This window comes from Protomyctophum parallelum (genome assembly GCF_964188405.1).
Source record: "Protomyctophum parallelum genome assembly, chromosome: 2".
NCBI classification, from domain to species: domain Eukaryota; kingdom Metazoa; phylum Chordata; class Actinopteri; order Myctophiformes; family Myctophidae; genus Protomyctophum; species Protomyctophum parallelum.
This window is the reverse complement of record NC_139699.1, coordinates 53,508,911-53,534,440: the sequence shown is the minus strand read 5'-3', so window position 1 is coordinate 53,534,440 and position 25,530 is coordinate 53,508,911. Positions and strand designations below refer to the sequence as shown.

General features: G+C 42.4%; 1 protein-coding gene across 2 annotated transcripts in view; it reads right to left on the bottom strand.

The window, feature by feature from the left end:
* epha6 (eph receptor A6) overlaps nucleotides 1–25,530 on the bottom strand; it is a 69,508-nt gene that overhangs the window by 32,000 nt on the left and 11,978 nt on the right. For both annotated transcript variants that reach the window (XM_083759704.1, XM_083759705.1), the window contains exons 3-8: nucleotides 19,500–19,628; nucleotides 18,989–19,138; nucleotides 18,714–18,875; nucleotides 17,284–17,512; nucleotides 8,071–8,226; nucleotides 7,430–7,780 (exon numbers count right to left, since the gene is read on the bottom strand). In XM_083759704.1, coding sequence (XP_083615830.1) covers nucleotides 7,430–7,780; nucleotides 8,071–8,226; nucleotides 17,284–17,512; nucleotides 18,714–18,875; nucleotides 18,989–19,138; nucleotides 19,500–19,628 — 1,177 coding nt within the window. The remainder of the gene's footprint in view (nucleotides 1–7,429; nucleotides 7,781–8,070; nucleotides 8,227–17,283; nucleotides 17,513–18,713; nucleotides 18,876–18,988; nucleotides 19,139–19,499; nucleotides 19,629–25,530) is intronic.

Below are 25,530 nucleotides of genomic sequence, written 5' to 3'. Positions count from 1 at the left end.
TAATTGTACGGAGGATGATTTTTTTGACAGAAATCATGTCGAGCCTCATGGCGAGTCAAAACGAGCCATGAAGCGTCTGGTTGAAACCCACAGCCTAACTGATGTATGGAGAGGTTTGAATAACAATCACAGACAGTACACGTGGGTTCAGAGCAGAGGAGATCTTTTTTCTATGGCCAGGTTGGATAGAATATATTGTTTTAAACAGCACTTCAGCACTTTTAAAGGGTGCAATATAATACCTATTGGTTTCTCTGACCATGCCATGGTGTCATGCAATGTGTTTATTGCTAATGTTAAGCCCAGGTCTGCATATTGGCACTTTAATACTGCTCTGCTGCTAGACACGCACTTTAAAGAGAGCTTTATTTTTCTATGGCAAGTTTTTAAAACTAGAAAGGGAGACTTTGCCTCTCTAAGACAGTGGTGGGATTGTGGAAAGGTGGAGATTAAGAATTTTTGTCAACAGTACACTTTCAATGTCTCCCGTGACATCACCAGATCCATGTATGATCTGGAGATTGAAATAGTGGAGTTGCAGAGTGCCGCTGCATCCACAGGAAATCGAGGCAGTATTGATGACCTCAAATACAAAAAGGCCGTTTTGGCTGACCTGCTGGGCTCTAAGGCGCAGGGGGCGCTGGTCCGGTCCCGGTTCCAGAGTGAAACTCTAATGGACTCACCTTCTAAATATTTTTTCAGCCTGGAGAAGAAGAAGGGGCAAAGCAGATTTATTCACGCCCTGCGCTCCGATGAAGGACATTTACTGACTGACAGCAGTGAGATTCGGAAGAGGGCTGTGGATTTTTACTCCCATCTGTACAGAAGCGAGTACAGGGAGGATGAGGTGGCTTTTGACTCTTTCTGCAGTGGGCTGCCAAAGGTCTCTGAGGGGACTAACAAGGAGCTGGAGGCTCCTCTCACTTCTGAGGAGGTCTATGCAGCACTGCAGGGCATGCAGGGGGGGAAGGCCCCTGGCATCGATGGATTACCGCCTGAATTTTTTAAAGTGTTCTGGAGTGAACTGAAAGGGGACATTTTGGATGTTTTTAACGAAAGTTTTAAAGACTCTTGTCTACCTCAGAGCTGCAGAAGAGCAGTTCTGACTCTGTTACCCAAGAAGGGTGACCTGCAGGACATTAAGAACTGGCGACCGGTCTCTCTGCTGTGTACAGACTACAAAATACTGTCTAAAGTCCTGGCCAATAGGCTGAAGAAAGTGATGGATCAGCTCATCCACCGGACCCAGACATACTGCGTGCCCGGCAGGTCCATAGTTGACAATGTGTCACTAATTCGGGATATTTTGGACGTCTCCGGTTCTTTGGGTTTAGATGTCGGGCTGGTCTCATTGGATCAGGAAAAGGCATTTGATCGGACTGAGCACTGTTACCTCTGGAAAGTGTTACAGAGGTACGGCCTCAGTGACGGTTTCATTGCCAGGATCAAGGTGATGTATGAAGACATTGAGAGTGTACTGAAATTCAATGGGGGCTTGTGTAAGCCTTTTAAAGCTACACGAGGGGTAAGACAGGGCTGCGCGATGTCGGGCATGCTCTACGCAATCTCCATTGAACCAATGTTGCACAATATTCGGTCTCGCATTGAGGGTTTATTTTTATCAGATTTTAACGCACGCTTTTATTTGTCTGCATATGCAGACGATTTAATTGTTTTTGTACAACATAAGGATGATGTAACAAAACTAACAAGCATAGTTGAGTCTTTTGGAAGGATATCATCTGCAAGAGTGAATTGGGCTAAAAGTGAAGCACTAGCAGTTGGAAAATGGTCCACAGGGCTACCTCAGTTGCCAGGAGGGTTATTGTGGAAAAGGGGAGGTTTAAAGTATTTGGGGGTCTATTTAGGAGATGAGCAGACTGCACAGAAAAACTGGGAAGGAGTGGTGGAGAAGGTGGAGGGGAAGCTGGCGAAGTGGAGATGGTTGTTACCACATATGTCTTACAGAGGAAGGGTCCTTATTATCAACAACTTAGTGGCTTCAACACTCTGGCACAAATTAAAATGTATGGAGCCCCCTGCTGGGCTGTTGCCAAAGCTACAGTCCATAATGACTAACTTCTTCTGGGATAAACTGCACTGGGTCCCTCAGAGTGTGCTCTACCTGCCAAAAGAGGAGGGGGGGCAGGGGTTAATACAGTTGGAGAGCAGGAAAGCAGCTTTTAGATTACAGCACATCCAGAGGTACCTAACGGGAGGTGAAGATGTGGTCTGGAAACCCATAATGTCTGTCATTTTAAGGAAAATAGATGGGTTGAGTTTTGATGCTGCTTTGTTTTTAATGAATTGTAATTTTATTCATTTGTCTAATTTAACTCCCTTTTATCAAGGACTCTTTAGAGCGTGGACACTTTTTAAGTGGAATAGGCTGGAGCCTTCAGCTTCGCTGTTTTGGCTCCTGGAAGAGCCTTTGATACATGGAGCCCGGCTGGATGTACAGGACAACAGCAGGCCTGGTCTCAATCAGCGGCTTGTTTCAGCTGGAACAGTGAAGCTGAGACACATTGTGGATATAGCAGGTCCAGGTCTCTATAATACAGAGGCTGTGGCCTCAGTACTGGGTCTGAGGTCACATCGCCACACCAGGGACATCCTAAATGAGTGGAGTAAAAGACTATCTGGAGAAGAAGTGGAGATGTTACAGGACCTTTTCGGAGGGACAGAGGTTCCTGACGACGGGGATCCTTTCCCTGAAGTGGGATTGGAAATAAACACTAGTGAGCTAACTGGACCTCTTGTGGATTTTGACACTGATGAACAAAACGATTTATATTTACTAAGTGGAAAGGCTCTATACAAACATTGTGTTCACGCCCTGAACAAAACAACCCTCAGTGGAAGAACAGACACTGTGTGGAGGGGGGAACTAAAGGTAGAGGAGAGCTGCAAGCCGGTGTGGAGGCTACTGTACAAACCCCCTCTAAATAAAAGAGCGGGTGACCTTCAATGGAGGATCCTGAAGGGAGCAATAGCTGTTAATACCTTTGTCTCAAAGCTGGATCACACAGTATCAATTGAGTGTCCTTTTTGTGAAAAAGCAGAGACAGTTTTCCATTGCTTCTTAGAATGTAAAAGACTGGGAACTTTGTTTGATGCATTGGAGTGCATTTTTTCAAGATGCAATGTGATTTGGTCTGAAACTGCTTTTATTTTTGGTGCTGGGTACAAAAAAGAAGATGCAAAAAAGTGGCAACTGTTGAATTTTGTGGTGGGTCAAGCCAAACTTGCTATATATAAGAATAGGAAAAGCAAATTATTAAATATTGGGGGGGGGGAACTATTGCCGATGTTTAAGGCATTGGTGAAGGCCAGAATTCGAGTGGATTTTAGATTTTACTCACTCATGAACAATGTTGATGAGTTCATTTATCAGTGGTGTTACAATGATGTTCTCTGTTCTGTGTTTGAGGAGGAGTTGGTTTTTAGTTTTGTACTATTGTAAGTTAAAAAGAAGGAAAAAGAAAAAGAAAGGAAAAATGGGTATTTGAAAATGTATTGTTTGCACTGTTTTTAAGTTTGTAACTATTTATTAGAAAATAAAGGTTTTATAAAGTCTCTCTTCCTCTCTCTCTTGTCCTCTGTCTCTTTCACCTCAACATGGTCAAGGAAGATGGCCGACTACGTGCCCTAGAGGCTGGTTCTGCTCGAGGTTTCTTCCCATTAAAAGGTCACTATCACCAAATGTTTGCTCAGGGGGAAACGTGACAACTGGCCTCGACTCTATTAGGTAAAGTCTCTTGGGACAACTTATTGTGATTTGGCACAATAACAGAATAGAATAGAATTAAACTGAACTGAATTGAATTGATTTGAATTAACAGCGGAATTAAGCCTATTTGAGTCCCTCTGTACAACATGGTCTGCTAAATAACAAATTAACTAAAACTGGACTGCTTAAGTATGACAGAATCGGCCCAGGCCGTAGCGTAACGGTCTGGGCACCGGACTGGTGATCCAGTCGCGGTGTGCCGCGGGTTCGACTCCCGGACCCGACACGGCCTTTACCGCATGTCATCCCCCCATCTCTCTCCCGTTTCCTGTCAGCCTACTAGCTGTCCCTTAAAAAATCAATAAAAGGCGTAAGCCGCAAAAAAAATATCTTAAAAAAAAAAAAGTATGACAGAATCTATAGCATATAGCATGCATGTACTAAGGGTTTTATTATTGGCCATCGTATTTCATATGAACAAGCACATAATCATAAGATAAGATCAGCGTGCTTCATAATTATTTCACAATCTAAAGTATGTACATGAATTATTCAAACCATGTTGCACCCTTGGTGCCAACATGCTCACCAGGATTCTAATTAAATCCAACATACAACCGTTCTTGAACGTTCTCCTGATCTGGTCATTAGGGCTATAGTGTAAATGCAGGACACACGGTTGCTACAGTATGTCAGCTGAGCTCGCTCAGGGTCTGCAAAGTGCTCAAAGGTAGAGAGACAGAGAGAGAGCACTGCACCGCCTGTCAGGCAGGGTGACCAGCCAATTGTTGCCTGAGGGGAAATCCCTGCCTGCTACATTGCCATCAACATCTTCATCTGCGCTGTAGCAGCCTGTAGCTGCACGCACGCACGCACTCACGCACGCACACACGCACACACAATTCAAGGATGAACATGCACTTGTAAAGTGCATCCATTGGTGTGCGTGAAAGCATGTCAAGCTTTGCTCCTATCCTAATACATTATCATTATGCCGTGCTGAAACACTGTCTGTCCACATCTTTTTTGAAAAGTTATTTACAAGAGTTTGTGACTAAATAACATTGGAAAACAGGTTATTTTATTATTTATTTATTCCTGACAAGTAACAGTTTTGGATATACAAGCTTGCAGGTTGCATCCTTCCCGAGCAGGTCCGGTCTAGTAGTCTTAATGCATTTTGTGCTCAAGTATTGTGTAATTGGAGCGCTTTAAGAGTGCTCATCTGCAGGTAAAATATGGTGTAATTGGAGGGCTTTAAGAGTGCTCCTCTGCAGGTAAAATATGGTGTAATTGGGCTTTAAGAGTGCTCATCTGCAGGTAAAATATGGTGTAATTGGAGGGCTTTAAGAGTGCTCATCTGCAGGTAAAATATGGTGTAATTGGAGGGCTTTAAGAGTGCTCATCTGCAGGTAAAATATGGTGTAATTGGAGGGCTTTAAGAGTGCTCATCTGCAGGTAAAATATGGTGTAATTGGGCTTTAAGAGTGCTCATCTGTAGGTAAAATATTGTGTAATTGGAGGGATTTAAGAGTGCTCATCTGTAGGTAAAAATAGACATAGGTAGCCACTAGCCAGGACCTGCAGTGCAACAATGAGTTCCTATCTTTCAGCATTTCCTTCTGGAAAAATATAACTAGCATTCATATGTAATTATTTTATTATATGTATACATAATTGATACTTGATTCATGATGAATGCATGATGAATACTTGAATACCGAGCACGTACTGTATGTGTGTGACGTATGCGCAGTCCGTGAAAATAATGCACGTGCGGAACGCTCCTGGCTACACCATATCTGTGGGCGCGTGCAGATTTGCTCCACTGTCTCCATTTGGGAGACGATATACGTGCACGTGAAAGAAATAGAACCAATCCTATTTTTAGGGAATGCATATCCAGGGCCTATCTGGTTGTCCGCTATACATTGGATCTTTCCAAATGCGCTGTACGTGTGAAGTAAATTCCATGCACAGACGCACACAGACTACCGTGTAGCTCGGCCGTTACTCACTGGGATTTGCACTCATATGAATTTTAGATGTTTTCTTAAAGACTCACTATAACCTACAGTACCAGGCCGGCCTGACCGGTCAATAAAATAATGCTGAATTAACTAGCTCGTATTGGTGGTCTTTGATGCTGAAGTAGGCCTGAACAACACGTTTGGTCACCATGACTGCATTGTGCCTAATTCAGTCCAAATATGTATATACAAACATGTTACCACTTACCAGAATGGTTTAATTAACCATTATCCTGAATACATCTGACGTTGTTAAGTAACCAAACGACAACAAACTTTGTGTATTTTTATGTATATAAATTGACCACGAGTGGCTGGCATGACAAAATTAGCCATGTTTCATTACGCCCGTGCGTCACCCGCAACCTGCTTTACGCACCTGCAACATGTGCAGCCTTTACATCTACATGAACAGTCGGATTCCAAACATAAAGTGCTCACCCAGCCCAGATAGCCACGGATGTTACAGTTCTGCTCAGGGGTATCAAGTACACGTATCGTATCTTCCGTACTGTTCAATAAAAAGCAGTTTGATCAAGTCCTGGGTATTCAATTCATAATCATGACATGATAAATAACAACAAAATTAAAATCATCATGATGAGTTGGGGAGTGGCAGAAACTATGGCGTGTTCAGAAATAGCCCACTGAGCGCTCTGTGCAATGCAAACGAATAGTTTAGTTTAGTTTGGTGCGGTATTTCCGAACATGCCCTATAACTATCGTGCGTGGTGGTGCACACGTTCCCTCTCTCCATATTAAATTAGCTAAGCCGACTCCGAGAGAGAGAGAGAGAGAGAAAGAGAGAGAGATATTTGCCCAGTGCATAGCCTACTGCAGGCCTGGTTGACTAGATTTAGAAGTCATTTTGATTCTCTTGCTACTGAAATGATCGATTATTTATATGGAGAAATCCCGTCATTTAGTTCTTTGTCAGGCATGCCAAAATATGGAGTCTATGCAGATGTCAGAACACATTGTGATGTCAATTCTGTGTCAGGCATGCCCAAATATGAAGTGTTGTGATGTCAGAACAGGCCAGCTCCCTATATGGAGATATAAGGGTGATCAGGTTAAGAGCACGGGCAGAGGCTTTTGTGCTGGTTCTGGACAACCGGCTATCCGACGGACTCGACACCGGTCACTGTACTCCCTGTGGGGGTGTGGAACGTGTGTCGAATTTGAAGTCGGTGGGGCGAACGGTTCTCGAGTAACATGGATTCCATTTCCTAAAGTAAAGGCCTTTTCAGGCGGGCAGCGGCTGACACTGAGAGGTGAGCGTTTATTTTGGACGCGCAGAGAAGTTGTGCGGTGACAACTGTCCTGGGCGCAGTCCCGTGAAACTGTCTTGTGTGTGTTCGTTTCGTGCACACACTCGCGACTGACTAGACTTGGATTGTGTTGAGCTTTTTATTTTACTCTTGCGTTGTTGAGCCCTTCATGAACAGACCTGGAGCAGACCTGGCACTGATCCAGTCTGCGTCACACGCTCCCTGTCTGAAAAGACCTTAACTGTTTTGGACATACAAGGTTTCCACCCGACAGTGGCGATAATTAATATCATTCTACACAGGGAGGCCGTTTCGAATATTCGCACAGGTGAGAGAACAACAACAAGACACACAGAGAAACAAAATGACACTGTAAAAAAGACAGAATTTTGACTCACCAGCTTGATGTGTACTGATAGTAACATTGGCCAGGGAGCGTGGAGATGCACCCTTCCCTGAAACACCGTTCAAAGCCTCCACGTGGAAAGTATAGTTGGTGAGCATGGCAAAATCTACCACCGCCACTGAGGTGCCCGTCAGACCGAGTGGCCGAGGAATGAAGCGCAGGTCGGGCTCACACGGCTCACACTGCAACACGCCGCCGTTACTGTCATCGCCATGACAGCGCTGACACAGGATGTTGTAGGTGAGGTCTTTCCTGCCTCCGGTGTCACTGGGAGGGGCCCACTGCAAGAAGAGGGCTGTGTCGTTCACAAATGACACCAGGTTCCTGGGAGCTGAGGGGGGTCCTAGAGAGGCAGTAGAGTAATTTAGAGAGATATAATAATTATTATTAATAGTAGTAGTATACTTTTACAATAAAGATAAAATGGTGCACACGTTTGTTTTTAATAAAAACTGAATCATATTGAGAGAAATCTCATACTGTACAGTATACCTGCTGGCAGGAAAAGGTCAAGTAGTAACAAAGAATCAAAGCTCGTAACAATAAAGACAGGACTGTATCTGACTTAACTTTAGACAGGCAGAGAAATACAGAACATAACGCACATACAGTAGAGTACTGTATATTACTGACTTGTGCAAGCCATGCTTGAAGAGTCTTTCACAGCTCGGAAGAAGCCTTTGTCACAGTGACAGAATGTGGCAGTCTGGTCATGACTGGAGCTGTGTGGAGGGCATTTGGAGCATGGTATGTTCCCAGCATACGCCTTGTAGAAACCAGGCATGCAAGCTGGAGAGAGACGATTGGAAGATGGTTAGAGAGTTCATGCAACAATGTCATGCCATTTTGATTTGAACTCCTAACTTCCTAAGTGCCGGCTTATGACTCGTTCCTCTTTTATGATCGGACCTTATTCACGGGTCAGGCTGGATCACTGTTACCTCCATTAGCATGTGCTATAAGGCTATAAGTCTAACAAATTGTGCCTTCCAGTGAACTGGATCAGGATCTAAAAGGCTTTTCAGGAAATCTGCATACAGGGTTTGGAAAGTAACATAATAAAGTCAGGCCACTTTAATGCAAAAACAAGTTATATTGCAAGTAGTAAGGCCATATAAAGCAGCATAAGCAGTGAACACAACGTATGGCTTAGAATGTAGCTTTTGTTCTAAATAATGTGTCACATCCTGAGCTATTTGCCCTTCCTCATGCAGCATCATTGCTACTTAAGTTCTAACAAATATCACTATGTTTGCATTGCAGTTGCTTCGCAAACTTCTTTATTGGATCTATGTGGCCTTTTGGGAGTCCTTTCTCCCCACTGTGAATAGCCTACCGAGAAATAACATTGGTGACACTTGATATTACTTTGGCTGTTTCAATTCTCTTGAGTTGCCTTTCTCCAGAATCTTCCTAATAGCACATCTACTGTATTCTTTATAATATATCTCTTTATTACATGGCTTGGTTGGATGCTTGATTCTGATTGGTCAATAGCAGAATTCAGCGGTGTGTTAATTCTTGATAACAGACCTACGTATATAACAGACCGCTGCCTAATCAAACCCTCAGAGCACCTGGCTGCAGTCGCTTGATTTACTGCTGTTTCCAACATGACAGCCATGTAAACACACACACAATGTCATTTACAGCTAAACATTGCTCTCAAAAAAGTTTTGGAAAACATTTGAGCGAGAAATAGATGAAGCAGTACCCAAAAATGGATTCTATTTGATCAACTCACTTCCTTGTTTTTCGACAGTGCTGCTGGGCAGACGCCGGCCAGCATTTTCTTGCGGTACTTTACTTTACTTACATTACCGCAAGCAAGGAAATATCTTGTGTTGTAGTGTTTTGGGTCAATTTATAAATTTATGTATTAAGTAGCCATGTAATAAGTGGGATAATGTATGGCTGAGTGGTCATTGTTTATAGATAAATCACCTTCAGGCTGATTAACCACCTCCGCTACGTGCCTGTGGTTAATCAGCCTGTCGGTGATTTATCTATAAACAATGACCACTCAGCCATACCTTATCCCTTACATATCAAATGGTTCGAATCAAGAGCTACATACTAAGCTGTTGGAAATTTTCAGACAGAAAATAAAAGCATATATTTTGAGCATTTTACTGTAGATTTCCTTGGAATGAGATAGCAGATGGCTTCTTATCAGAGTAGCTCTATTCTTCACTTCACAGCTGTTAAATCATTTGACTATTTACATAGAAATTGTCCTCACTCTCCCTCTCTTTCCACCATCATTATTTCCTCAATTGCTCCACCATCTTGCTCTCCCTCCTCATTTCTTTCTCTCAATGAACTCCACGACTCTCCTGTTGCCTCTCTCAACACTCAATATTATTATTATTATTATCTCCTTTTGCCTCCCTCAACACTCATATTATTATTATTATCTCCTTTTGCCTCCCTCAACACTCATATTATTATTATTATTATCTCCTTTTGCCTCCCTCAACACTCAATATTATTATTATTATCTGCTTTTGCCTCCCTCAACACTCATATTATTATTATTATTATTATTATTATTAACTCCTTTTGCCTCCCTCAACACTCATATTATTATTATTATTATTATTATTATTAACTCCTTTTGCCTCCCTCAACACTCATATTATTATTATTATTATTATTATTAACTCCTTTTGCCTCCCTCAACACTCAATATTATTATTATTATCTCCTTTTGCCTCCCTCAACACTCAATATTATTATTATTATCTCCTTTTGCCTCCCTCAACACTCATATTATTATTATTATTATTATTATTATTAACTCCTTTTGCCTCCCTCAACACTCAATATTATTCCACCATTTGGCGGTTTCTCCTCCCACGATCTTATATCACCGTCTTTGCTTCAGTCCACTTCCTGCTCCTGCCTCTCTTCCTGTTTACATTATTAGCTGTTTAGCTTATCAGACAATCACCATAACCAGTGTGGATTGCCTCCTGCTCCCCCTGACCATTTCTGCAGAGCAAAATAAAGCTATAATAGATAATACTGCAATTGCATAGATGGAATATGTACATTTACATAAAAGATGTGGTGTGTATGTGTGCGTATGTGGTGTGTGTGTGTGTGTGTGTGTGTGTGTGTGTGTGTGGGCATGCATGTGTGCTTGCCTGCATGCATGCATGCATGCATGCGCGTGTCTGTATATGGGGAGATGCAAATAAATAATATATCAATAGTTAAATGTGGCTATCAACAGCGTTCTTGATAATTCCTGCTGGTTTCACCTCCTAACATCTTGGGTTGCACATGTCCTAGGGAGAATGTTTTCAGTTTTAATTGGCCACCCTCTGGTATGGCAAAGCCTTTAACAGTACGTGGCAGTAGACTGCACTTGTTCAATCCAGTGTTACAAGGTGTGAAAGGTGTCAAGCTGTTTCCATCATGGTCATGGAACATTTATTGATTCCTGGAGGGAAATGCAGGTGTCACTGGAGCACCAGCAGCAATGAATGAAAAATCTGAGAGGTAAGAGTCAATAACCATGAAGCCATGGGCCCTAGCGTATGCCATGCCTTAAATCTGAGAGGTAAGAGTCAATAACCATGAAGCCATGGGCCCTAGCGTATGCCATGCCTTAAATCTGAGAGGTAAGAGTCAATAACCATGAAGCCATGGGCCCTAGCGTATGCCATGCCTTACCCGCCAGCACCCGCCAGGGGGTTGCACAAACATACGCGTAGGGCAACCAAATGGTCAGCTGCTTCATTGTGAATGAGACCGTGTTGGTCGCGGAGTGGATGATAGATAGAGGAGCTTCTCGACACACAAAAGAAGCTTCTGTATCAAATATACATTTATTCCAAGGCAGTGACGCGTGTCACTCTTCCATGATTGGCAGATAGGGTGAAAGGCAAGATTGCACCAGGGAGAATGGTTAATGGATAATGGATAGCCATTAGCCATTATCAATGGATAATGGTTGCGCAGTCTTCTCTTAAAGGCAATGGCATCTGGCACTGTGATTGGTTTCATTATTGTAATGCCCAAACCACACCTACTGTATGCATAATGTAATGGCCTGTACAGTAATAGCCTACATGAATACATGAATGAATATACTGTACCCACTGTACAGTCTATCAACTGTAAATACTTGCACTATATAGGAGGACATACTGTATGTGTCTGTAGAGCTGTTGAAGTTAACCCTTTACACCTACGGTGAGGAGGTCTAGAAGGGTAGTTGTGCTTATAACCAGTGGTGGAATAAGTACTCAGATTATTTACTTAAATAAATGTAGTAATACTACAATATAGAAATACTCTAAATCAAAGTAACTAGTAACTAAAGGTATCAAATAGTTGTAGTGGAGTAAAAAGTACAATATTTGCCTCAACAATGTAACACTTTGTATACCGGAACATCACATTAAAATCCATTCCATGTATCAATTTCCCTATGGCATCACATTGTAAACTTTTCGTTTGGTGACACTGCAGTGCCTTGTGAGTGAATAAAAAAAAAAACACCTACATAGGTGACTTGTCAAATTGAGGCATATTTGTTGAGGCGTGATCACATAAGACTTGTTTTGGTTTGTGGTGTGGGCAACTCACTCTGGCCTTTATGTTGTCAGGAACAGATGGAGTCTGAGTCCGTATGTTTACCCTGGACTCTAAAGCTTTGATATGTAGATGGAGTAGATGGAGTTTCACAGGGAATGAGTGATGCTCTGGCCTGGCTGAACAGAGATGAGCTGAGAGTCTGTGAGGGTCCTTAGAGAAGAGGGCCACAATTCCTAACATGAACCCAAGCACCACAAGTTGCTGTCTTACAGAGAGGAGAGCAGGGAGGACTGAGGAGTATGCTGTCGAGTGGAAGTCCACTCTGGTTAACCTTGATTGGAACGCATTTTGGAGTGGCTCTTTGTTGGAATCTCTCCAAAAAACCTGGGTTCCAAATTCCAATATAACGTTCCCATCTCCTAGCAATTCTAATCAACAGATGACTTACTGTACCCTTTTGATTTGAGTTATTTTTGTCTCTAGTGTCAATATGCCTAAAATTGTCTACATTTCAAAGCATTTATCAAATATTAGCTACTGCTAGCAATACAACACACAGGGCAGTAGTTAGGTCTCTCTCTAAAGTTACAATCAGCATTAAAATGACCGTATTTATTGACCACAGCTTCGATCGGTAGGGATGGAAATAATGATGACACCCAGGTAGAATCGCTAATTCTGCCCCTTTTCTGATGCAATGCTATTCGAGGGAAAGTGGAAATTAGGAGACCAAGGGCTCTACTGTGTGAGTATTCCGTTGAACTATTTACAAGCACAGTGTGTGAGTAAAGATTACAGCATACCATAATCTTTTCAATGCAAAGTAAAAAATAAAAAGTTCAAAATAATTACATGTTTTGGGTATTCAGAATCGATCTATTAAAACACCCCAGCCTATGCTTTTTCTAGTCACAAGCAATCCCAACGCAGTTGGATCCCATTCAACAAAGTGCCACTTTTGAAGATGGCTGCATGATGAAAGGACATGGAAAACAAATACTGTAGCATTAGGGCTACGATGTTGCCTTATGTAGGTCATGATATAACCCGCTTACAGTATGTGTGTAAATCCTCTTGTGGCTGACACTGACTGAAAGCAATAGAATAATAAAGGACTCAATTGAGATGTCAAAACCGTTTGGCAGAGTGCTGCTGGTGCAAAGAAATGAATAAATTAAAAAAAGGAAAGAAAACAGGGTTTGATAAGCACTACCGGCCGTACTGGCTTGGTTTAGGGAGTTGGCTTCGAGAGCTGGACGTGTTGCTGTGCTTACATTTGGGAGCAATCTCTCTCTCTACATCAGTGCATCACACCCTCGCATGCTCTTTCCCCATGCTGCCTCTCAGACTGCTTTGATCACAGTGTCCTTTGAAGAAACTTTCCAAAATGAAAACGAGGAGATAGCAAAAGTCATGGCAAGTTCACAGTAAACTCACTGTAACTGCCTGCAGACTGCACAAATGCAGAACAATGGCAGTTGTGCAGGAGCAACATTATGGTAAATGACGGTGAGAAGCCCACACAAAACACACAAAACAATCCTCTAGAGAAAAATAATCCACGGATGTCTACAACTGGCCAACTCAATATATTAATGAGAGGCAATAAAATTCAAAGTAACATATTTTTTGCAAAAGACTCTAGATACATCCATTCATGCACGCACGCACCCATGCACGCACGCACACACGCACGCACACCGCTGCAAGAATTGAGTGACACTCCGAAAGTTGGTGAACTGAAAAACCCCCCCCAAAAACTAAAAACAAAACATAATGTAAGCTATTAATTTGTTCCGTCCTGCCATACTGCTGCTATACTATTAACCCATTTAGGCCTGACGTCGAAATAAAAAAAAACGTTTGCTCTGAAAGAATATATATTCAAAGATTTGTGCCGCATTTTTACGAGTGGCGCGCTACGAGCGCTAGATCTGCTATTTCTCAAAAGGGGTTCCTGCCCAGAATGGGTTCATTTGTGACTGTTCCTCACGGTCAGGGACAGCACATAGCCACGGCCTGGCATAGCAGGTTTACTTGTAAAGCACATTTCAACAACAAGCCAATTCATATCACTGTCAGTATAGGCCTACATCAGCTTAAAGGAATACCTCACCCCGCAAAATTACTTTCCCCACAATCAATTACTCACTCCGTGAAGCCTTGAATTCATTTCGAATTTCTGCGTTGCATTCCTTTATGGTGAATTAAGAATCCCGAAATAGTTTTAGAATAAAATAGGGGGCCATGATTAAGAATCGCAAAACTACATCAAAAATCATATATAAAAGGCAACACAATTCTCACAGTATAATCCAAGTGTCCTGTATCCAGTCCTTGTCCTCATTACTTCCAAAACACCACATTTTCACTGAAACTTTACTATTTAAAACACTAAAACAGTCTCTTGCACGAGCTAGGAGCACGCTTGGGAATGCACAGCTGAGTTCACACATTAACCGTGAGTGTTGTGTGAGTTTATACAATGATGTTTGCGTACATGGGGGGTGTCATCCCCCCCACCCCCCACGCACGCACACACACACACACACACACACACACACACACACACACACACACACACACACACACACACACACACACACACACAGCTCCTGGGGCTATCACGGTTAAAGGGTTAGCTCCTGGGGCTATCACGGTTAAAGGGTTAGCTCCTGGGGCTATCACGGTTAAATGGTTAGCTCCTGGGGCTATCACTGTTAAAGGGTTAGCTCCTGGGGCTATCACGGTTAAAGGGTTAACGAGTTAAGAGTTAAAGGGTTAACGGTTAAGAGTTAAAGGAGTTAACTACTAAACCACTCTTTAAACCACTCTGTTTCCCAAACTTTTCAGCTCAAGAACCAAAATAATAGGCTACTTTGGTATCCCTGTGACCAAAACCTTACAAAGAAATACATTATGAATTAATCACTTAAAGTAACTCTTCACCCCATTTTCATCCTTATGTTCATATACCGTAATTGGTCCTCATGCACTAATGCTCATTATAAGCACCATTTCCGTCTACTCTACTCTACGGTCTCACTGGTTGGGCTTTGGACAGAGAATTAGAAGCTATTGCAGTGATGCAAATAGCCTGCATCCTGCATCCTCAAAATTGAGAAAGGATGCAATCATGTCACCCTCTGGGGGTCCTGGGATGCAATACTGTACTCTAAGGTCATTGAAGTAGGACTCATCCCTGGCTGGGACCCATCTAAAAGACCACCCCAGGACCCATTACATTGACAAACTATTTACATCACTGTATTGTTCCTGCAGTAATAATTTAATACTACTACTACTACTACTAATAATAATAATAATAATAAATCTCGTAACATTTAAAATTACCAAATATGTCACTGCGTGCAGGTAGGCAGTTTCTGAACTTAGTAGCCCTTGAACCCAAGATTGTTTTTGTCCTTTTTTTTTTACATCTCTGAAATTATTTTGAGACATTTTAGATTATTTTGGGAAAATGTTTTGAAATAAAAATAAAAAATAGGAAATTACATTTGCGTGCGAAGCAACCCATAAAAATAGGCCCGCAACCCAAAAATGCTTTAAAGTGTCTACTGGGTATAGCCCATGTTGACACTCCACACTGGTACAACTATAGCACAGAGGAGAGAATCAGCTATGCACTGTACAGGAGACACCGAGGCAGCGTAGAACTGTCATTGTCTATTCAGTCATATCTTCTCAAAAACGTATGCAGCCAAACCTACATCTGTGGGGACGTGAGAGAGAAGGAAAAACAAGAACGGAAAAGACAGCAGGTATAGCATACAATAGGTCCTACATACAAATAAATAAGCCTGCCCTACATATCGACTGCACTGTATTAACCCGAGGAAGCGCATCAGTACAGCATGAATCTTAGCCCCAACCAGCTGGGACATCTGTAAAGGACAGTAAATGACATAACGGTGGGTTCACCATCATTGTTAAAATGCAGAGACGCTCAGTTTTAGCACCTGCTTTAATTACAAAAGACAGCATGAGCCATGAATAAAGAGAGAAGGTTAGAAAGGTTTAGAGAATACCCGTCGCAAGCTAAATTAGCTGTGAAGCTAACAAATGAAGGCAATTAGCCAGCTAGCCCACAGCCTTCTGTACCATATCCTCTAATGCAGAAACCAGGCCAAAGACTGGAGTATCTGGAACAACTAAACAATCCGTTTAAAACCTTTGCTCACTCAGTTCTGCTGGCAAAAACATGAACATTATACTTTGTTGACCATGGTCATTGGTCTCCTAGGGCTCTGTACCTGGTCTGCTCCTTTTCCCCTCTCAAATTCATTTGCAGAAAATAACGGATCTATAAGCTCACCAAATGTAAGCTCACCAAATGTCACACTGCGATGCGTTGTGCTTGTGAGCTTTTTGCCAGATTATCACCCCATAGGTCGCTAGGGTATGTTGTTAACACATTAATTGGCAACCTTTATTATCAAAAGAGCCATTTCTGGCCCCACAAAACATGAACAATCTGTCTGGAGCGGCAACATGTTTGCTTTATATATTTATTTGTGCTGTTTCTGGTCTTTCAATATGACATTTTTATTGTTTGCTAACTTCTCAAATCAGATCAAGTATACCAGTAAGCCAGCAGCGTTGATGGTGAAAAATCTTTGGTAACATTGATATTGATAGTGTGATACTTTAGTTTAGATGGAGGTGGACCTCCATCCAAGTAAAGTGTTTGCAAATAGTGAATGGCAAATCAACATTTGTGTCCCTGTCACGGTTGTTACATTTCCTCTCAGGTATATTTGGTAAATAATGAGCTCTGGAATTTCCCTTAAGATTCCACAAGACAATAATTTCCATACAAACTTTTGCCCTTAAGTTAATCGTCCTAATTCCTCTCATTTCTGTGTTGTCAGTCACTTGCTGTTGTATCCTACTGACTCACCTACCAGTCAGGCGTTGCCGCGCAGCGACGCCTGGAAAATAGAACGGTGGCGTATCGGAGCGTCAGGCGAGGCGTCAGCGCGCGTCGGACACCGCCGGTATGCGATAGGTTCATTGAAAATAACGGAGGCGGCTGTTTTGATGCGCGGCGTTCGCAGACGGTGTGGGAGGCCCTTTTACAGAGTCCCACTGCAACTCAGTAACACATGTTTATTGCAGCATAACAGTTTTAACACACACAGCCACACAGACAAACAATTTGATGTGTACAAACATAAATGCACACACACACACACACACACACACACACACACACACACACACACACACACACACACACACACACACACACAGTATGAAGATACACTATGTACTCACATCGACAGTTTCCATCTATTTCTTCATGTCCAATGCTACAGACACAGTGGCCCAGAGGTACCAACCAGTCTCCATCAGCACCGCAGTACAGTTTTGGTGTATCTCTCTCTTCTGCATTCTCCACACATGCACCATGCACCTCCACCAGTGAGGAAGAGTCCAGCCTCGGCACAGTGTCTGGGAAGGCCGCCAGGTTCCGCAAAGTGGATGGGCAGTGCTTGTAGAACACCTAAAATATTGAAAAAAACTATTTTAATCAAGGATTTTGTAATGGAAATTCCACAATTGATGCTTCTAAATATATATCTGTACTCAAATGCGAGATGGCTTCATAAAAGGTGATCATGACGACTTTGTGGGTTTAAGAAAATTAATAAATTATGTTTGCAAACAAGAGAGAGATGTTTTCACGTCACTTATATCGAAAAATGTATCGAGAATTGGAGCGGCAGGGGCGGTATTGCAGTCGCTGTACCACACTGTTGAAAAGAGAGTTGAACCTAGGCGGTTCGGGCATCTGGTTAGGATGCCTCTCGGGAGGTCCTCGAGGCACATCCCACTGGGAGGAGACCCCAGGCAGACCAAGGCGCAGTTGGAGGAAATACGACTCACTGGCCTTGGAACGTCTCTGGATCCACCAGGAAGAAGTCACTAATGTTGCTGAGGCACTCTGGTGGAGCTGTTGCCCCCGCGACCCGACTACGGATAAGCGGTTGAAGATGGATGGGTGGATTATGTATCCAGCCATCCTTCAAAGACCTGCAAAAACCTCTCTTTCAGTCTTGTAAGGAGAGCTGGATACATAAGATAAAAACCTTGGCCCATAGGCCAAGGTTGTCTAGATTAGAATGTTGTCGCAGTTCATAATCTGAAAAGTTTGAATCACCAAGCAAATAAGCCATGTGCAATGGCAATGCAGTTAAGAAATTCAAAGTTAAGTTAAAATGTGTAATGCAATTTAATGCAATGTAAATGTATTTATTTTTTAGGATGGACAGCGCTTGTTTATCATCCTTGTTCATATAACGCCATTTAGGTTGACATCATGCTATAACTTCATCTTGTGATTATAATATAGCAGCAGCAGTCTATACTATACTATGCTATAACTTAATGTTTTGATTAGATTATAATAGAACAGCATCAGTCTACTATACTATGATATAACTTCATGTTGTGATAATATAGCAGCAGTAATACTATACTATGCCAGTCAACTGGTGTGCATTGTGTGCAACACGACGGCGGACCACCACCACAATCTATAAAAGCAGCTGGTAATAAGATTATTTTTATTTTTATTTGAAAGTGAAATATCCCTTTAACAATAAAATCTCAGTGGTTTGCAAATTATTTGGGGCCATACTTACCCATACAATATTGTCATAGCCCACCCCACAGATTGGGAATGGCTGGGCTAGTGGACTGACCTTGACAGACACTAGAGCAATACAAGCTCCCACATCCTGGAAGGCGAGGTAGAAGCCTTTTCTTGTCACCGGCCCCAACTCTCTGATCTCAGTGTTGAGGCGCAAAACACGATCTCCTAAGTCAGTTTCAGTAAAGCTCTCATCAGCCGCAATGGTGTCCACCTTCAATTCATGATTAAAAAAACAAAAAGCATTTAACCGTACAAATCAAATGTATCACATTAGCAGAACGCAGATAGGCCTACTTGTTTCAGTCAATGAAAATGGTCCTCTACCTTGGCATAGTCGGCAGGGTGAAAGCGTGTCCCTGCAGCAAGTGGCTCATCGGTCTGCAGGTAGAATAGGTTGAAGGTTTCCTTACAGGTGCCAGACACCCATGGGATGGAGTTGCAGTCTCTCAATGTGAACCGTAGCTCTACATATACCTGGGTGCACAGAAACATGTGACATGTGACATGAAGAACATTGTTAAATACTGCTATACTCAAAGCCTTTCATTCATATTTCATGTACATAAATAAGCTATATATCTAAGAAAGTGAGGTGGAATTCTGTTGTTGAAGTGAGGTCACAATACATACTGCAGGTAGCCTTTTGAACCAATTGAAATATGGCATATCGGCTTTATCAGAAATAGGGGATTAGTACAGTACATGTATAACATCGTTAAAATGACTGATTTGGTGTATCAAATGTGCACTTTGCAATATGGTGAGCTACAATTTCCGCTCTATTGTGTTATAGCCTCAGAAAACTGTTTGTGTTAAAGGGTGGTGTTCACCAGACCTTCTGAGCAGCCTGCCGCTGGATCCAACCTGAGCGTAACCAGTTGTTCTGATTTGGCTCCATCACATGGCACACCTGAAAGGTGTGAATTGGCCTGTTCTGTTCATCCATCTCAGTGATAGCATCCCACTATTACAAATAGAATATAAGGAGAAGCAAGGATGAGATTATTTGAAGTTTTAGCTCTCTAAGGGTATATATAGTGCCCTATACACAGCACCTGAAACATACATTTTATGTATCTATTATATTTGTAGGCTACTACAGAATATTCACTGTGTTCACATGATACATAGCTTATACTGTAGCCTACAGATAAATAAATAATAGTCAATAGTCTTGACTGTGAGAAAATGTGAGAACTTGTAGACGATGAGGTGAAAAGAAAATTGGCATGGAAGCCATGCTCTTTCTCGTGATTGAGTTGAAGGATTATCTTTAGATCTTCATCAGTTTCAATTGGGTTATTATAAAACAGTGTGTGTGTGTGTGTGTGTGTGTGTGTGTGTGTGTGTGTGTGTGTGTGTGTGTGTGTGTGTGTGTGTGTGTGTGTGTGTGTGTGTGTGTGCGTGCGTGCGTGTGTGCGTGCGTGCGTGCGTAAAAACTGATAGATTTTAAGCACATATATTGTAAGCCGACATCAAACTCGGTGCAGACATCGACAAGGACTCAAGGGAGTGCGGTTCTCACAGCATTGATTAGTTCGGATATATCGTTTAGAACTAGAACTACCTGACAGATAACGAGATCTGCATATATATCTGCATAAAAGGGACAGAAACAGACATCTCCATATAGGAGCACAAAAGGGACACAGACAGACAAATGGGTACAAACTCCTGACACTCAGTAGCGGATTCGAGTGTCAACCAGTAGGTTACTTATCAAGCCCATTTAATGGAGCCAGTATAGGCTCTACTGGACCGGAAACGTTGTGTGGCGTTGGTCGTGTTGTCCGACTATTACTAAATCCAATCCTAAATCTAACTCTATAACCCTAACCTCAGTCTTAACCAGCCATGTAAGTCCCATAACCCTAATCTCAGTCTTAACCAGCCACGTAAGATCATTTCACAATGTTTTCACTTCAGCGGCAATAATTTCACTTCCGCGATTCCTAATCGCAACCAATAAGCTCTAGTAAAGCCTATTTGCTCCATTGTATGGTTTACTGATAATGGCCCCAGGCCTTGGCTGCCATGCAGCCAATTAGGCCGCACACAGGCTTCATGTGCGGCCTAGAGGGCAACTGGGCATGTGCAACACCATACCTCTTACACCATGGTGTAAGAGGTGTCCTTTGAGAAACCGGGCCAATGTTCAAATCAAAATCTACCCTGTTTAAATATGGACAATTGAATGTGAAACTGAAACAAAAAAGGAGAACTGCTGTAGTAAAAATTCAACATTAAAGAGCAAGATGAAAAAAAGTATGTTACAGTATTGACATGTAGCTTATATTACCTACTGTAGCTGACTTGCAAGCATGGTAATGAGAAAAGATTGACATACCTATTTAATTGGCCCTAGAACCCAGACCTTAGAAAGAGGCCGTCTTACTTTTGTTTTCACAGTTGTTACATCACCCAGTCATTTGTCTGCTCTGCTCTAAAAAGGAGTCATGATTAGAAGTTCAAAAGCGGTAACATTTTATTGACAGAACTAGCGCTTTCTCACTTGCCCTTCAAAGCTTGAAAACGTAGCCATGTCAGACTCAGACATATTGAGGACTCAGCGAACATGCTCAGAGAGAGAAGAAACAAAGCCATGTCTAATTTGTCAAAGGTCAGGAAGATTATAGACAACAGATCAAGGAGACTGCATATGAATACACACACCCACACACCTAGGGAGGTCCTCGACGCATGTCCCACTGGGAGGAGACCCCGGGGCAGACCAAGGCGCAGTTGGAGGAAATACATCGACTCACTGGCCTTGGAACGTCTCGGAATCCCCCAGGAGGAAGTCACTAATGTTGCTCGGGAGAGGGAAGTCTGGAGCTCTCTGGTGGAGCTGTTGCCCCCGCGACCCGACTACGGATAAGCGGTTGAAGATGGATGGATGGATGGATGGACACCCACACACGCCCTCACACACACTCAAAGCCAGACAACTACCGAGGCATCAGCCTGACTTGTATCACTGCAAAGGTTTACAACCGAATGATACTAAACAGGATACGGCATGCCATCGACCCACTCCTGAGGGAGAACCAAAATGGGTTCAAAGAGGGGAGAACTACCGTAGCACAGATCTTGGCACTAAGGAGAATGATTGAGGAGGTGAAGAAGGATAACTTGACTGCTGTACTCTGCTTCATCGACTTCAAAAAGGCATTTGACTCGATTCACAGAGGCACAATGGTGAAGATCCTTAAGGCCTACGGTCCTGACAGACCCGGACTATTCGGATGACATCAGCCTGCTCTCCGACAACGTGGAACAAGCTCAGGAACTCCTGAACAGTGGAGCTGGAGTGTGCCAATGTTGGCCTTGGGCTAAATGCCAAGAAAACTGAGGTTATCACCTATAACATCTCACCGGAACATCCACCTCTCACAACAGCACTGTGCTGAAGGAAGTCAAGGACTTCAAGTACCTGGGCTCATGGGTCAACTCAACTGAGCAAGATCTGAAAGTGAGGAAGGCACTTGCATGAAGGGCCCTGAATGGCATGACCCTTCTTTCCATGTGTATGGAACTCCTCAAATTTGAGGTCCGGGCTTAACTTCCGCTTACTCGAGCCATTGAGTTATAATTGTACTTCCGGCAGTCTCCTGGGTGCTTCAAAACGCCACTGAGAAACTTCCATTGAAATTAATAGCAGGGGGCGGGGCTAACACTCCGGTTCGGTCTCTATCCTTTTAATACTCTATGCTTAAAATGCCTATGAGCAGGGAGCCATCTTGAAAAAGATGCCTTTCCAAGAGTTAGATTTTTGTTATTTAGCATAGTAATAGAATCCATTGAAAAGTCTTGGCCGAATCTCCTCCCAGCGAGAGTGTAACAATCTACTCGTAAGGATACTTTGCGTTACAATTGACTGTGTAGCGTTAGTATAAAATAATGAAATAGATTGAAAGCATAATAGAATAATTAATGTCACCCAAGCGGTGCCACTTTCACTTAAGATGTATCGCTCTCTTTTCTCTTGCACTCGATCACTTGCTTGCACGCGCGCGCGCACGCGCACACACACACACACACACACACACACACACACACACACACACACACACACACACACACACACACACACACACACACACACACACACACACACACACACACACACACACACACACAGAGGACAGAACTAGTTAAGCCTGGGAGGATATTGAAATAATTAAGTTAGTGTTCTCAAATATAAATTATTAAATACAACTTAACCTTGAGCGTGCTAACACATTTAATCTAATATTAATTAAGCTATCTAAATTAGTGCTATGGGACAGCCAAGGGGTGAAATGATGAATCAATCATACTCCCCTGTATCATTTGGACGTCTTGCCAGTGATTTTATAATAAAGAGAAGTCTATGATGGGACCTGTTGTAACGATGCAAGTGTTACAGTGCAAAGCAACACTAGGACGCCCTGTATACCTTGTTGTATGACACATAGTGAAGATTGCCAATCTACAAGCCAGGGCTGGACTGGGACAGAAATTCGGCCCGGGCATTTTCGCGTGAATTTGGCCCAGACCGGCCCACCACAACCAGCGTGCAGATAGCAGAAACTCTACCGCCCGCTCTGTCGCGGCACACACAAACAAACAAGCCCTAATACCACCACTTTTACAGAACAACATAGGCCTAAATGATACAAACCAACAGACAACTACACAACCCTTTGTAGAGGGTTTATTTGTCACTCACTGATACAGGTACAGTGAAATTATCATGATGGCACAGTGGCACTGGACCTTTCCTGGTGGCCTGCCGCCTATTGGCCTGCCTACCTGTCAAAAAAAATAATTAATCATGGCGACCCCCTACGGTCGCGGCCCACCGGGAAAATGTCCGGTATGCCCGGTGGCCAGTCCAACCCTGCTACAAGCTCACAACGTATCATGATGCAACACGCTGTGCGCTTGTAGATTTACTATTTATAAAAAATATAACTTTTTGACATTTTTCCCAACATAACTTTTACATAAGTATAATAAGTTTCAGATTTGCTGATTTTATTCAGTAAGTTCTAAATGGAAAATTTAAAAACATGCATTAAATGTGGGGATATTATATTAGTCCAACTAACTAATATTATATCTTCACATTCAAAAGGAACACTCTTTGATTGATTAACTGACAAAATGCATAATGCATGTCATGATTATATATTATTTGTACATAGCCTACAGTATCTGTCAAAAAGGCTCAAACTCAAATAAGTTTGAGAGCTTATTTCCATTGTGGTCCTTTCAAGTGTAATAGCAAAGAAAGGTTAGGATTTTCCTTTTGCTGGTTCATAAAGCCTCCATACTATGGTTCATATGATACAATCTCCTGACATATTCTACAGCATTATAGCACACACAATAAGAATGCTTTAAAAAAATAACACTGGAAACAGTGGCCTTGAGGACACTTGGAGTGGGAGGAATTCATAATGGATTATAGATTTGCCTCAAGGGCTACATCAAATGTATGCATTGTCTGCCACGGTGAAATAAATATATTAAATTTATTCATGCAATACCTCACTAAGACAGAATACAATTAAAGCTAATAAAGTGTGCTTTGGTCAGTCATAACCATTCGGAATGAAATAAAAAAAATCTAAATCTGACTAATATATTGATCACGCGATGCTAGGGCTCATCTGTAACGATTTCTGTGATCTTTGGAGTTAGTAGCAGTGTGTTTTGATGAAAATGCAAAATGGCCTGGGCCGTGGCTCAGCGGTCCAGGCACCTTGGCCGGTAGCCCAAGTGTGCCGCGATCCCAACGGCCCGCATGTCACATTTAAAAATGCAGCGTGGCGGTTCTTCCTTAGCCTACTCCCTACTGGGAGTCTGCATGCAAAGTTTCACAACAATCGGACACTGCATTCATGATTTGTGGCATTTCGTGCAAAACGGGTCCCTCTCGCAAACCATGTGTGCAAAGTGCCGGAGATTAGCTGCCCACACACTAGTCTCTCGAGACTCCAAGAGGGTGCTGTTTTCCCTTTGTTTTGCAGATGGGTTCCCATATTGCCCACACACAGACTAACACACACACATACACGGAAGGACAGGAGCGAAAACATAGTCTTCAGCCTTCGACAGGACAAATATCTCTAGTTAAATGCTGGGCTTCTCTGTCACATACTGTAATAGAACATATTCTTATTTATGATTAGGAGAACACCCTGGACATAAACAGTTTAATAAAAATAAAAACATTTATCATTTGTAACTGCACTACTACACTCTTAGAGTTAAATGAACACTGATGTTACTGTGTATCTTCCCCCATCAACTCCTTTGATACGATTTGGAATGACTGCTATAATATAAGCCCTAACTAAGTGGAGCGCCATTATGCATGCAAATGAGAGGAAACAGTGATTTGTCACTCTAGTGCACGGCAGTATTCCAAAGTGCACCCCAGGGATCTGCTGCTGTTTAGGGCAGAGAACAAAACATCACACTTTGTTTGAAGGGTTCTGAGGAGCAACAGGATATGGAACTACTTATCGCTGCAGTGAAGCTTATTGCAGCAGTCAAATGACCGAGTACCTGTCATGAGCGGTTGGAAACGACGTTCTGCAATTATAAAATCTAAACTATTTTAATGAAATCATTGCTGTTTGTAATCAGTTAGTTTGCACTTTCATAGAGGTTAAGACCTGAGGCTGATCCTACAAATGCCTTCTAAATCAGTAGTCCTCAGTCTCACACTTTCAAGATTTTTAGCTGTGAGCTTGTATCTATTATTTTTGAATAGCCACCCTAAAACATGATCATCGGGTATTATTAGGAGGAAGAACTTTTTTCCAAAAAGTGTACAGTATTTGTTAAAATCATGCTTTTATGTGGACACGACC